At 32.3% G+C, this 13836-nt stretch overlaps 1 protein-coding gene and 1 pseudogene across 1 annotated transcript; both read left to right on the plus strand.

Moving 5' to 3' along the window:
• Positions 437-4919, plus strand: LOC104770111 (annotated as a pseudogene).
• On the plus strand, positions 11025-13336 carry LOC104770112 (microfibrillar-associated protein 1-like). Its single transcript, XM_010494463.2, has 3 exons — positions 11025-11181; positions 11497-12751; positions 12998-13336. Exons 2-3 carry the CDS (start codon positions 11550-11552, stop codon positions 13107-13109), a joined length of 1314 nt encoding a protein of 437 aa, XP_010492765.1. The 5' UTR covers positions 11025-11181; positions 11497-11549; the 3' UTR covers positions 13110-13336.

Consider the following 13836-nt stretch of genomic DNA (forward strand, 5'->3'; position numbering starts at 1 on the left):
ACTTTGTCAGCCAAAAGCCATAACCTTTAAGACTTTCTACCTAGAGTGAAGAAAATCTTCTTTACGATTGGTATTGCGTGTTCTACCCATAGCCATCTTAACTAAGATGCCGACAACCACATTCGGACTTTTCTTTGATTCTTATTTGACTATTAAAATATACACGCCTTTGTAATTAATTTCAGTTTAGCTACATAATAATTTTTTTAGTTGCAAAATATCTGCATGATTTGTTTGGTAGGTTGGTGCCATGAACTGAAACGCGAGCACACACCTAACTTAATATTAACACGTTGTGCAGACAGTGTGTGTGTGTTAAATTTTTTTTAAAAAACATTGACTTTTCAGTTGACGAGAAATAGAGAGATACACTCAAAAGTTATTGAATTCAATTTAATACTTATAAGCAGAAAGGGAATAAATTATTGGCTGCATATTAGGTAAAGTGATCTTTCCTTCAGCTCTTCACGTTCGTTGGAGGGGAGAATTGAGAGAGATGAATATTGTGAATCCACAAAACACTCAAGAGCGTAGTCACAGTGTCAACATCTTCTGCGAGGTAACGGTACGGTATTCGTTCGTCAGCCATCTCGCCGCCGCTTTACGCCGAGAAGGAATCTTCGTATTCGTGGATGCATGCTCCAATGATCAGAATCTGGCTGTGACCGATGGGATTAATGTGCTGGTTTTTCCCAACATGACGGAGACACGCAAATCTTTAGATTTGACGGTTGATAAGGTTTCAGAGATTATTAAGAGTTCGAGGAACAAGTGTACATATCCAGAGTTCTACTGCGTCGATCCATTGACCAAAGTTCACGGGTGGAAGAGTATTGTGTTACAGTACACTTACTTCAAGTAAGAAGTTATCATTTTCTAGTAGTTGCATCGATCTTGAAATTCAATCACATCAGTTTTCTTAAAGCTTTATTTAAATTATACTCCGCTTTGCACACAAATTAAGAAAATAGATCAATGTTTTTATTATACCCATTCTTTAATACATTTTCTAATTTTTTTTTATTGGTTAAAGCATTAAAATAGTTGAGATAAAATTGATATTTTTACCAAACATATGCATTGGAAACCTAAAATGATAAGCACTAGAAAACAAAATTTTTACTCTAGAATGACAACTAAAAAAACTAGAGGGAATATACTATTTATACAATTATAAATTTTTATTGTTGAAAAATAACATGATGTGTTTTCTTTTTTGGGCACCAGGAATTATTTGATGCATATTAGAGATTCCGAGCTAGTGGACACTGTCGTCAGAAATATTAATGAGAAATTCTATCCTCCAGAACCAGTTGGGATTTACTCGAGGCTGCTGGATATTCGAGATGTGCTCTACAAGTAACCATGGGGGATCTGCCGAAGCATAGGAATCTGGGGTATGCCTGGCATAGGGAAGACGACGCTTGCTAAAGCAGTCTTTAACTATATCTCCAATGACTACGATGTTTCTTGCTTCATCGAAAGCTTTGATGAAGCATTTCGTAAGGAGGGACTTCACAGTTTGCTTGATGAAAAAATTGGTAAAATTTTGAAGGAAAAGTTTGATATATCCAGCTCTTACATCATGAGACCGAGCCTTCTTAAGGACAAACTATGTGATACAAGCATTCTTGTTGTCCTGGATGACGTGCGAGATCCTTTGTTTGCAGAGTCGTTCATTCAAAGGCTTGATTGCTTTGGTCTCGGAAGGCTTGTAATAGTGACTTCCAGAGACAAAACAGTGTTTCCTTTTTGTCAAATCAATCATATATACGAATTTCAGGGTCTGAACGAGCACGAGGCTTTGCAACTGTTTTGCCAGAGTGCTTTTGGAAGAAGCCAGCAGGTTCAGAAGGAAATGGCTAAATTTTCGGAGCCGGTTCAGATGGGTCAGAAGGAAAAGGAAATTTCTATGAAAGTTATTGACTATGCTAATGGAAACCCGTTGGCTCTCCGCATTTATGGTAAAGAGCTTCAGAAGAACATGTCAAAAATGGAAGCCGCATTCCTCGAACTCAAGAAATATCCTCCCAAAGAGATTCAGGATGTGCTAAAGAGTGAATATAGTGCACTTGGTGACAATGAGAAGAACATTTACTGGGACATTGCTTGCGTCTTTAGGGGAGAAAATGTCGACAATGTAGTCCAAATGCTTGAAGGGTGTCGTTACTTTCCACGCCTTGGAATAGATGTTCTTGTGGAGAAATGTCTTGTGACTATATCAAAAGACACACTTCACATGAATAATCTGATCCTATCCCTTCTCAGTAAAGAAACTGAGAGTTGCACCAGAATGTGTGAACCTTCCAGGATCAGGTATCTACTAGAAGATGTATAGCAAGTGGAGAACCCAAGCAAGGCCTAACTGTGTTTTGGTATATGTTATATAGCACGTACACAACTTTTTATTTGATTTTGAGCCAACCTTATTAACTTATTCAGTTAATTTTATTTTTCAGGTCGTTGAAGATATCGAAAGCATATCTCTAGACACGTCAAACTTGACATTTGATGTCAGACACGATGCCTTCAAGAATATGATTAATCTCAAATTCCTAAGGATATATAGGTCATGCTCTGAATATACTCATGAACTCAACTTTCCGAAGGGCCTTGATTTTTTGCCTTGTCAGCTACGGCTCCTCAGTTGGGAGAAGTATCCTTTGCAATCCTTGCCTCAAGACTTTGACTTTGAGCACCTTGTTGAGCTCAATATGACTTGCAGTAAGCTTCATAAACTAGAGGCAAAAACCAAGGTAGGCCAAGTCTGGTATTCATATTTTAAATTTATTGTTATCCATTTTTATCAGGATATCATCCCTTATCCAAAGTTGAAATGGCTTAAATTAATATATGAAGAACATAATCAGTTTATTCATTGGTCTTGAATTAAAAACCTGGGAAATTTAGGATGTTATCATAACCTAAAGTGGGATACAGTTCGAAGCAAACACCAATACAAACTTTAATCTTGAGGGGGACTTGGACCAATCCACACTTCTGTCAATTGCTTTTGATTTATAAACCCATGAAACCTTAACAATTTTTATTTTTTGTTTTGAAGCTTAAAATGTTGAAGAGGATCATGCTTTGTCATTCTGAACAACTAGTTGAATGCAACGTACCACTATATGCTCAAAATATCGAGCTAATTGATCTCCAAGGTTGTAAAAGATTGCAGAGTTTCCCAGACACGAGTCAATTACAACATCTCCGAGTTGTAAATCTCTCAGGTTGCATAGAGATCAAAAGTTTCCAAGGAGCTCCAAATATTGAAGAACTACATCTCCAAGGAACCAGTATAAAGGAAATACCAACATCCATTATGAGTCATTCCCTCCAAAAAGTTAAGCTGCACCGCCAAAAGCTTTTGAATCTTCTAGGAAACTTTCAGGACGTTGAGTATATCGACTTGGAGAGTGTAACAGAACTGGTAAAAGTAAGCTCCTGTAATCGAGGTTTCGGCAAGCTTGTCTACTTGAACATGAAAGATTGTTCTCATTTACGAAGTCTTCCTGACATGGTCAATTTAGAATCCCTCCAACTTGGAGGCTCCAAGTTCTACATCTGTCTGGCTGCTCAAACCTCGAGGAAATTAAGGGTTTCCCAAAAAACATGAGAAAGTTATATATTGGTAGAACCGCATTACAAGAAGTGCCACAGTTTCCCAAAAGTCTAGAATTCTTGAATGCTCATGGTTGTACATATTTGAAGTCGGTTTGTTTGGACTTTGAGCAGCTTCCAGTGCACTACACCTTCAGTAATTGTTTCAATTCTTCTTTACAAGTGATTGCTGAGCTATTAGAGAAAGGTCTGACTAGAATAGCAAGTTTAGCAAGATCAGCACAACAACAGGTTTTTTTTTCTCCTTCTCTACACATATGGTCTAATGTAGTAAAGCGAGCAAGTTATCTGACTGGATTTGGCCTTTGCTTGAATAGGGATTCATCAAAGCACCTGAAGTCAGCATCTGTATTCCTGCTGGCACACGTCAGAGATCCTCATTTCTCTTGGAAGAAGGTCCAAATGTAATGGCAAACTTAGATCCTTGGACAAGAAAACCTCTTTCTGGCTTTTTTATGTCGATTGTGGTATCATTTCAGGATGATTGCCACAACACTGCAGGTCTTGGCATTAAGTGCAAATGCACATGGAAAGACATGTTCGACTCTTCTAATCATAGAGAATTAGAGAGAACATATCAGTGTTGGGCTCCAGGGGAAGCTCCAAAAGTCGAATGGGATCACATGTTTATCTTCTATGATACCGAAATGCATCCCAGTGGTAGTGAAGTTAAATTTGAATTCCACACAGTGAGTCAAAAAAACGAGCTTTTAGGTGCTAACTGCAGAGTGACCCAATGTGGCATCCAGATAATTACGGCTCCAACGAATGCAAATGATACAATACCTAGTGAAATTACAAGAGAAAGAGAAGCTACAAGTATTAGTAATGATATTGATGAGGAGCATCATTCTCCAACATCTTCCAGAGTCGTCGTAGAGGCAATTATCCCTAATCCATTTTCATCCAGCGAGCCACGTAAGGTTTCTAGTAAGTTAAGATCTAAAGGAACTATGGTTTGGAAGTGGTTGAAGAGAATTAGAAGTGACAAAAAGAGGGAATCATTACCAGATTGTGAACAGGTTAATTTAACACAACCTTCTATGCCTATGATCAGGACTGGCCTAAATTTGATCCGCAGACGGCAGTGAGAATCTCCCTAGGTAATATAGTCTTTTTATCCTTTTGTAGTAAAGTTAGCATATTATATTAGATGTAAGTGTAACTTCCTAAGCTCTTGTACTCTTGCTAGTTGTTACCATATTAATAAACTGACACATGCGAACTTGCTTTTATTGGAGGCATGTCTCAAAAAAATTGTATTCTTACTCGGATCGATATATTTTGTTTGATTCTGTTACATATCTGATATTTGTAATCAGTGTCTGACTGTCTTCTCTTAATTTGTATAATAATACTACTTTTTTTTTCCTTCTTCTCTCTAGAAAGGTAAACCTAGATCTATCGATGTCGCCTCTCCGGTTGCCCTCCCGGCACTAGGGAGGGCTTCTTCTCCTCTTTTTTTAGCTTTCCCTATTTCTACTGTCATCATCGCCCCTCTGTGAGGTTGTCCTTAGTCTTCGGTCTAGTTCTCTTGTTGGTGGTTTTCGGTGATGTTTTGTCGTTGTAGTGGTTAACCTAGAGGTTTGGCATCCTCAGGAGCTATCATGGGTTTCGAGTTATGGAGGATGGATTGAGCCATCATCCTCTGTAAATTGCCATAACTATTGTATCCACCAGACCAGATTGAAGCAAACCAACCTTGAGGTTGCGGTGGTCGCCGGAGCTGGAAGAGGCGTGTTAGATCTGAGTGAGCGGGTTGCTAGGCACGGGACCTGACTTCGTGGAGCCTGTCATTGGTTGTTTGAGCTTGTCGGAGGATCTGTAGCGGATCAGGCGGTATACCGGAGAAGAATCCGCGACAAAGTTTAGTTGCTGATGTCAAGGGTTTTGATTTTGTGTATCTACCACAAAGCCGTGGATCCTGCAACCACCGGGATTCCTGCTCAAGCTTCTGTTTCAGGTCTTTCAGCAGGATCCGATCGTTTTTTCTGACAAGGGCAATGTCCGCCGTTTTTCTCTTTTTGTAACTGCTGGATCCTTGTAATTGTTCAAGACCGAGCCCATTAGTTGGAGATCTATTAATCTATATAATAATAGCAATCTGAATAAATGCGAAGAACAGTCTCATCTTTTCATCGTGACTTTTCATTAAAAAAAATTCAGTTGCATCTTTTCATCGTGACTTTTCATTAAAAAAAAATATTATTTAATTATTCTTTTGACAAAAAAAATTATATGGTTGCGTCTCTTTAGAAAGTTGTATCTGTTGAATGTAGAGTTGTGTCTCTTACAAACAGTTATGACTTTTGTATATAATATTAGCAATATGAATAAATGCGAAGACTTTTGTATATAATATTAGCAATATGATTAAATACAAAGATATTTGTATATAAGATTAGCAATATGAATAAATGGGAAGAATAGTTGCGTCTTTTCATCTTGATATTTTATTTAAAAAAATCGTGACTTTTCATTAAAAAAATTCAGTTGAATCTTTTCATCGTGACTTTTCATTCAAAAAAAATATTATTTCATTATTCTTTTGACAAAAAAATTATATGGTTGCATCTCTTTAGAAAGTTGCATTTGTTGAATGTAGAGTTATGTCTTTTACAAACAGTTGAGATTTTTGTATATAATATTAGTAATATGAATAAATGCAAAGAAAAATTGCGTCTTTTCATCGTGACACTTTTTATTAAAAAAATTCAGTTGTATCTTTTCATCGTAAATTTTCATTAAAAAAATATTATTTAATTATTCTTTTGACAAAAAAATTATATGGTTGCGTCTCTTTAGAAAGTTGCATCAATTAAATGTAGAGTTGTGTCTCTTACAAACAGCTGTGACTTGTGTATATAATATTAGCAATATGAATAAATGAAAGAACAGTTGCGTCTTTTTATCATGACTTTTTTTTAAAATTTTTTTTTTTTTTTTTTGGATAAAAAATTTATTCAGTTGCGTCTCTATAGAAAGTTGCATCGGTTGAATGTAGAGTTGTGTCTTTTACAAACAGTTGTGTTTTTTACGAACAATTGTATCTATTCAAATGTTCACATCTTTAGCAATCCTGTCTATTCAAATATTTATATCTTTAGTAATCTATATATGTTCTTCTTTTATAAAAATTTCAAACTTTCTTTTTAGTTCAAATGTACATGTCTTTAGGATTATATATATTTGTTCTTCTTTTGGGAAATTTTTAAACTTTATTTTTAACATATGATAACAACAAGCTGAATAAATGCGAAAAACAATTGCGTCTTTTCATTATGACTATCATAAAAAAATTTAATTTCTATCTTTTTGACAAAAAAATATATTGGTGCGTCTTTTTGAAAAATTGTAAATGTATGTTGACTGTAAAGTTGTGTCTCTTACGAACAGTTGTGTCTATTTAAATGTTCACATTTTTAACTAAGTATAATTCTTCATTAATTATCTTTATCTATTAAAACATATTAAAAGAAATTATCCTAACCGTTTAATTGAAGCATTGAAACATTTGGTAAATTTAATATTTAAGATCACATCACTCGGATAAACTCTGCTTTTATTTACTAATCATGTAAGTGCAATCCTATTTATGTGTAAGTTACTTAGAAAACATTGTTTTCATTTATTTCTATTAATATTTCAATTGTTCCAAATTTTTAATAATCAACCATTTGTAAGTATTTTTTAAAATTACTAAATATATATTATTATAAGAATTAATTTTTTTTGTAAGGATTATTGATTTAACTAAAGGTTTATGGATTTTTCTTAAAAATAAAATTTTAAATTTTTAATGAAGTCATTTAGATTATAAATCTGTTTGTATTTTTTCACTCATAATTGTTTTTACCTTTACAAAAAACTAGATAAATAACCAATATCTTGTACGGAGAAAAATAAGTAGTAAGTACATTTAATATTGGATTAACTATCTATATAATCTAGTAGAATTGTCAAAATATTTAATGACTTTAGACTTTTGTATATATCATATGTTTTGTCTACAAAATGATAGTTGTTTGTATTATATATTCATCTACAATTCCACCTCTATGAATATAGATATATTCATTTTTTATTAATGTATATTATAACTGAGTTATAAGTGAAATGTGTGATAATTTTTGTTTATTTATATTTAAATTTGAGAATGATTGGTAATCTTCTTATTCTTAACACTGATTCTTTAATAATTTTAAAAACTAGCGACTAAATATAGTGAGAGATATGAAGAAAATCGACACTTGTGTCGCTTAAATACATCGCCAAAAAAAACAGCGACAGAAACACGGTGCACTGAGTCACAAAAGATATTGATGGAAATGATTAAAAGAGAAAATTGCACTATAATTACAATCGTTAGAAGGTGTCGCTGAGACTCACAAACGAAGAAGGCTTATGTCTAAAAGAAATAAGGTTATTAATTTGATAAATTTTGATTTATTGATTTCGGAAATATAAATATGTAAACATATTCATTAATATAAATATGTAAACATATTCATTTATAAAAATATATTTGAGTTATGTGAAACATTTTAAATAATTAATTTAATTGAATTCAAGTATTTAATTTGAACGAATTAACATTATGTCATTTTATGAGTGGGCTCAATTAACTTTTAATATATTTTCAAATTTTTATACGATTATTTTGGAAATTATAGTGTTTTTATAAAATGTATTCATGTTTTTAACAATTAAAACAAAAAAGAAAGATATTTAAATTGATAAATCAAATAAATCTATCCAAAAAAAATTAGAGTTCAAAATTACCAAATAAATAATTTTACATTTCTTTGAAATTAACATTCTATATAGTGATGTCATATGTAAACACATAAACATTTATAGATATAAATATGTTTAACTATATAACTATGTGGGAATAAATATAAGAATCTACTTATCTTCAAATGTATAATTGTAGGCAACGAATAATTAATTAATTATATAATATTAAACTAGAAAACATAATTAAATAAAATATGGAGATTTAATTACATTAAAAATTATTTTAAAAATGCAACTACCTATCATATGTTTATAGCACTAATCATTATTTATTTAATCGTAAAGATTTGTATCCCTCGTTTGCATATTTTAATTGTAATTTTTCTCAGAATAATTGAGTGAAATATATGTAAGTTACATCAATGGCAAAAATCTGTAAATATTATAGTCAAAGGGTAATCCACTAATTAAATAGACTTAAACATTGAGAACGATACGTCAACATAAAATTTTTGTTAATCACATGTAAAAATAAATTTATTTTTAAGAATATTTCTTAAAATATTTTAAGAGTTGTATTTTTGGAATTTATTATACCATAATTTAATAAAAATATAATAAAGAAATTTTGTAATAAATATTTTATTAAAATGAGTTCTCCCGCGATATCGCGGGGCCTCGATACCTAGTATTAATAATAAAAATTATTTAAAAAAAATATTACAAATAAGAATACTGTATTTGATTTTCACACTAAAGCAATTTAAGATAATAGATAAACCAATCTTAAAAAGGCCCATTAAAGCCTAGAGTTTCAATCTAACGAATTTATGACGGGGTCTTTTCAACATCGAATCTATATACTTATTTAAGCAACCTTTTAAACAAATAACCCTATTTCATGTATAATATTACACAAAATGCCACTATATTTTAATACAAAATATAATAACAGAATCTTAATATTAATTTGTTGTAACCTGAAAATGATTATCCAAAAAAATAGTAATTATTAATTTATTAGATTACAAGAATATTAGTAAAGAAATTTCGAAATTATTTAATAAAATAATAATATAATTATTTCGAAATTATGTAATAAAATAATTAAACAGATTCTATTTATTGTTTCAGAAATCTTAGGAAACAATAACAAACTATTTAGAAAATTATAAAACTTAAATTTATTTATAAAACTAAGATTAAATATTTACATATCTAAATCATTTAATAATAACAAATATATATTAAAATTAGGATACAACATTGTTTATATTTTAAAATATATCTATATACTTATTTAAGTTATGTTGTTAAAAATTTAACCAGTTCTGATGTGACATATTACGAAAATGCTATTATATTTTAATTATTCTAATAACTAACAAAAGAAAAGTTTAGATTTGTTTACAAAATAATAAAACTCTGTTTATTGTTTCATAAATCTTAGGAAATAATAACAAACTATTTAATTGGCTAAAACTTAATTGTTTATACACAATATTCACTATATAAACAATATTAAGTGTATAATATTGATAATGTTAAATCATGGCAGTATGTAAAAATAGTTTTATACACTTAGTATAAAACAAATAACAATATCAATATCCACAAGTTATTTGTTTAAAAGGTTGCTTAAATAAGTATATAGATTAAAAATAACTATATTTTTATACACTTAGTATTAACAAATAACAATATCAATATCCACAGGTTATTTGTTTAAAGGGTTGCTTAAATAAGTATATAGATTAAAAAATAACTATATTATTATAAGAATAAAAATCAAAACCTGATAAATATCTAAAAAATATTTTGGGATTTATTTAAAAAATATATATATACTTATAAAAATATAGTTATTTTTTAATCTATATACTTATTTAATATTATACATATTCACTATATAAACAATACTAAGTGTATAATATTGATAATATACATAACCTAATTGTAATTTTCACCTATAAAATTAATATACAACATGTTATACCAATAACTTCAATTTGTAAATTTGGTATATTAAGATCTCTAAAAACGATCACATCAATTTGTAATACCAAATCACGGGTCAATATATGTTTTGTTGGATTTTTTTGGCTTTACCGAATGTATAATTAACGAATTTGATATTGCACCAAACCAAAATAGTAGTACCAACTACGGGTCGAAATCAGAGTATGACCTTAAGTAAATTAAATATATGATTTTATAAAATGTATAAAATTAATAAATTTTTGACTATTATTTTGTAACAAACAAATCTAAATTTACATAAATATTTTCTCACGCTGGTAACATTATTCTACAAAATATTAACATGTATTTATGAGTCGGGTAATAAAACGGGTAATAAGACGGGTAACGAGACGCTCAAAAATTAAATTAATATCTGATACTCGATCATTATTCATGAATAATATAATTATTATACCCTTCACTCGACCCTAAAGCTGCGAGTACCTTTTTTCGGGACGGATACAAACCGTAAAGCGGGTCCAATACAGATATCGGTAGTAGTTTCCAGGCCTACCTATTAATAGTTTAATATAAATCAAAATTCACTATAGTATTATATTATATAGCATATAAATGAATGATACACCATAAACATAATATTAACAAATAACAAAATAAAAAAAAAACAGCGCAGGTTGGGTTATTATCTAGTTTATAAGTTATTGCCTGGCTTAAATGTTTTTCCACCGTCTTCTTCTGCTCCTCCGTCCCGGCACAGTTGCTTAGTGATCCTTTCGCATTGTTTCCCCGATTTGCAATCTTCTCATTCTATAGCCGTACAGTTTTCTCTAAACTGTAAGTTCGTTTATTTTTGTCGTCAATTTCTTCTGGATTTGGTTTATTTTTGTTTCCTTGTTCTCATTTCCCGAACTACCGAGCTTCGCTTTTTTTTTATTTAGGTTTCTGATTTGTATTCCTGTCGTCTTCATTTGTTAATTTTTATGCTGAATTAGTTTTCTAACTCCGTCGATCCAAGCTTTTGACAAAGAGTTCAATCCCCTTTTTGCCTTTTATTTCGTGAAAAAAAAATCTGCAATCTTCGATTTGGGGAAAATTACTAATGATGCAAAAGGCTTGAATCTAAATCCTTGTTTTGTTTTGATGCTGCAGAAACAGATAGCTTTCTATATAAAATTCAGTTTGGTTACTCGCAAGTGCAAAATATGTCTGTAACGGCGGGGGTGAGTAGTGATGCTGCAATTGCTGTTAGGGAAAAGCTACGAGGTGGTATTGGACAGACTAGAGTGAGAAGGTATTGGCCTGGAAAAGCACCAGAGTGGGCTGAGGAAGCCGAAGATGATGACGATGTTAGGATGCAGACCGTTTCTGTTTTGGATAGAGCTTTTCCAAAGAATGATGATTTAGGGGTTTCTAGGAAGGATGATCCAAGGCTGCGTCGTTTAGCTCAGACCAGAGTTGAAGACCGTGACGAAGTTAGAGCTGATCATAGGCGAATTAGAAAGGCTGAGGTTGTATCTACGGAAGAAGAAGAAAGGAATCGAGAGGATAGAGACGATGATGATGATGATGATGAAGATGCTTTGGAAGAAAGAAGAAGAATAATTAGAGAGAAGAATCTTAAAAGAGCTCAAGAAGAGGCTGCTCTGCTTCCTTTGGAGGAAGAAGATGAGTTACAAGAGGAAGAAGAGGAGGAGGAGGAGTCTGAGTACGAGACTGATTCAGAGGATGACATGCCTGGTATTGCCATGATCAAGCCTGTTTTTGTACCAAAAGCTGAGAGAGATACTATAGCAGAGCGTGAAAGGCTTGAGGCTGAAGAAGAAGCTCTTGAGGAATTAGCTAAGAGAAAACTGGAGATAAGAAAAGTTGAGACAAAGCAAATAGTGGTTGAGGAAGTTAGGAAAGATGAAGAGATACGGAAGAACATTCTGTTGGAAGAAGCAAATATTGGAGATGTGGAAACTGATGACGAACTCAATGAAGCTGAGGAGTATGAAGTCTGGAAGACAAGAGAGATTGGTAGGATCAAGAGAGAAAGAGATGCAAGGGAAGCTATGTTAAGAGAGAGGGAAGAAATAGAGAAGTTGAGGAACATGACTGAGCAGGAGAGGAGAGAATGGGAGAGGAAGAATCCGAAAGCTTCATCTGCTCAACCTAAAAAGAAGTGGAACTTTATGCAAAAATACTACCACAAGGGTGCCTTCTTCCAGGCAGATCCTGATGATGAGGCAGGTTCTGCTGGGACTGATGGTATATTTCAGCGTGACTTCTCTGCTCCAACTGGAGAAGATAGGTTGGACAAATCGATTCTCCCCAAAGTTATGCAAGTCAAGCACTTTGGTCGCAGTGGAAGAACTAAATGGACTCACCTTGTCAATGAGGACACAACAGATTGGAGTAACCCGTAAGTTTTGTTTTGCTTTCTGCGTTTCTTTTCTTGCATTTGGTTAGGCATATAAAAATAGCTCTCATTTAGGGTTCTGAAATCTGATTTATATAGCATTTGAGTAGAAACATTAAGCTGAGAACTGAACTGAATTTTTTGCATGCAAATGTAAACTGGGATATGTTGGGAGAATCTTGCATATCTTCTTTCTTTTAATGAGCTGCAGGTTTTGATATTTTGCTTGCATAATGAATGATTGTGCAGGTGGACTTCCAATGATCCCCTACGCGAGAAATACAACAAGAAAATGGCAGGCATGGATGCTCCTATTGCAAAACCAAAGGGGAGCAAGAAGATGAAAGATTGGGAGACTTAAACACGCCCAACATTTTAGTTGAGTTTATTCCAAAACGATGTAGAAGTGGCATGTAGTAGTCAAAATCATCTTAACATCTTCTTACTCAGTTATGTCTGAGTTCTCTATATCGCTCTGTGACAACCATAAGCTCGTGGCCAAGAGACATCTGGTCTTTTGTATCGGATCATGTTGAGTGTCTGCTTGTATTACGAATCTTTGTTTCCATGGTAGCAGTCTGATAGGAATTTGACGACACCATAACATAGATAAGTTTTTAACATTTGCCATTTTGAACAAATCTAAGAAATTACATATATTAATAATCGTAATGAGAACACCTCGTAAAGAATATCTCAACACTCATATAACAATTAACATGCCACATGGCACATGTAATGTTTGTACTTCTAACTCAAAAAGTCAAAACATTACATGATGGAGGGTTAGTGTCATGGCTGCCCATATTAGAAGATGGAGGTATAGTCTCTTCAGTTTGGCCAGTGTTTTCTTCTATATAAACGAACAATTTTATTCATGTAAACACACACAAAAAGAAAGTTTCAGAATATATAATATCTTTGATTTTGCACCCACATATATTTTATATGTTCTTAAACTAAGAAAAAGGTAATGTAAAATACGATGTGAAATTCACAAAATGGCTTTCGCAACCATTACTTTTATCACTGTTATGAAAGCTATTTTATAAATTTACACATCGTATTTTTTTTTTTTTTTTTTTTTT

This window comes from Camelina sativa, chromosome 20, assembly GCF_000633955.1.
Source record: "Camelina sativa cultivar DH55 chromosome 20, Cs, whole genome shotgun sequence".
Taxonomy (NCBI): Eukaryota; Viridiplantae; Streptophyta; class Magnoliopsida; order Brassicales; family Brassicaceae; genus Camelina; species Camelina sativa.

Coding starts and splice junctions, on each gene's coding strand:
- LOC104770112 (XM_010494463.2), top strand. CDS start 11,550: ATGTCTGTAACGGCGGGGGTGAGTAGTGATGCTGCAATTGCTGTTAGG. Junction 12,752..12,997: donor ACAACAGATTGGAGTAACCC/GTAAGTTTTGTT, acceptor ATGATTGTGCAG/GTGGACTTCCAATGATCCCC.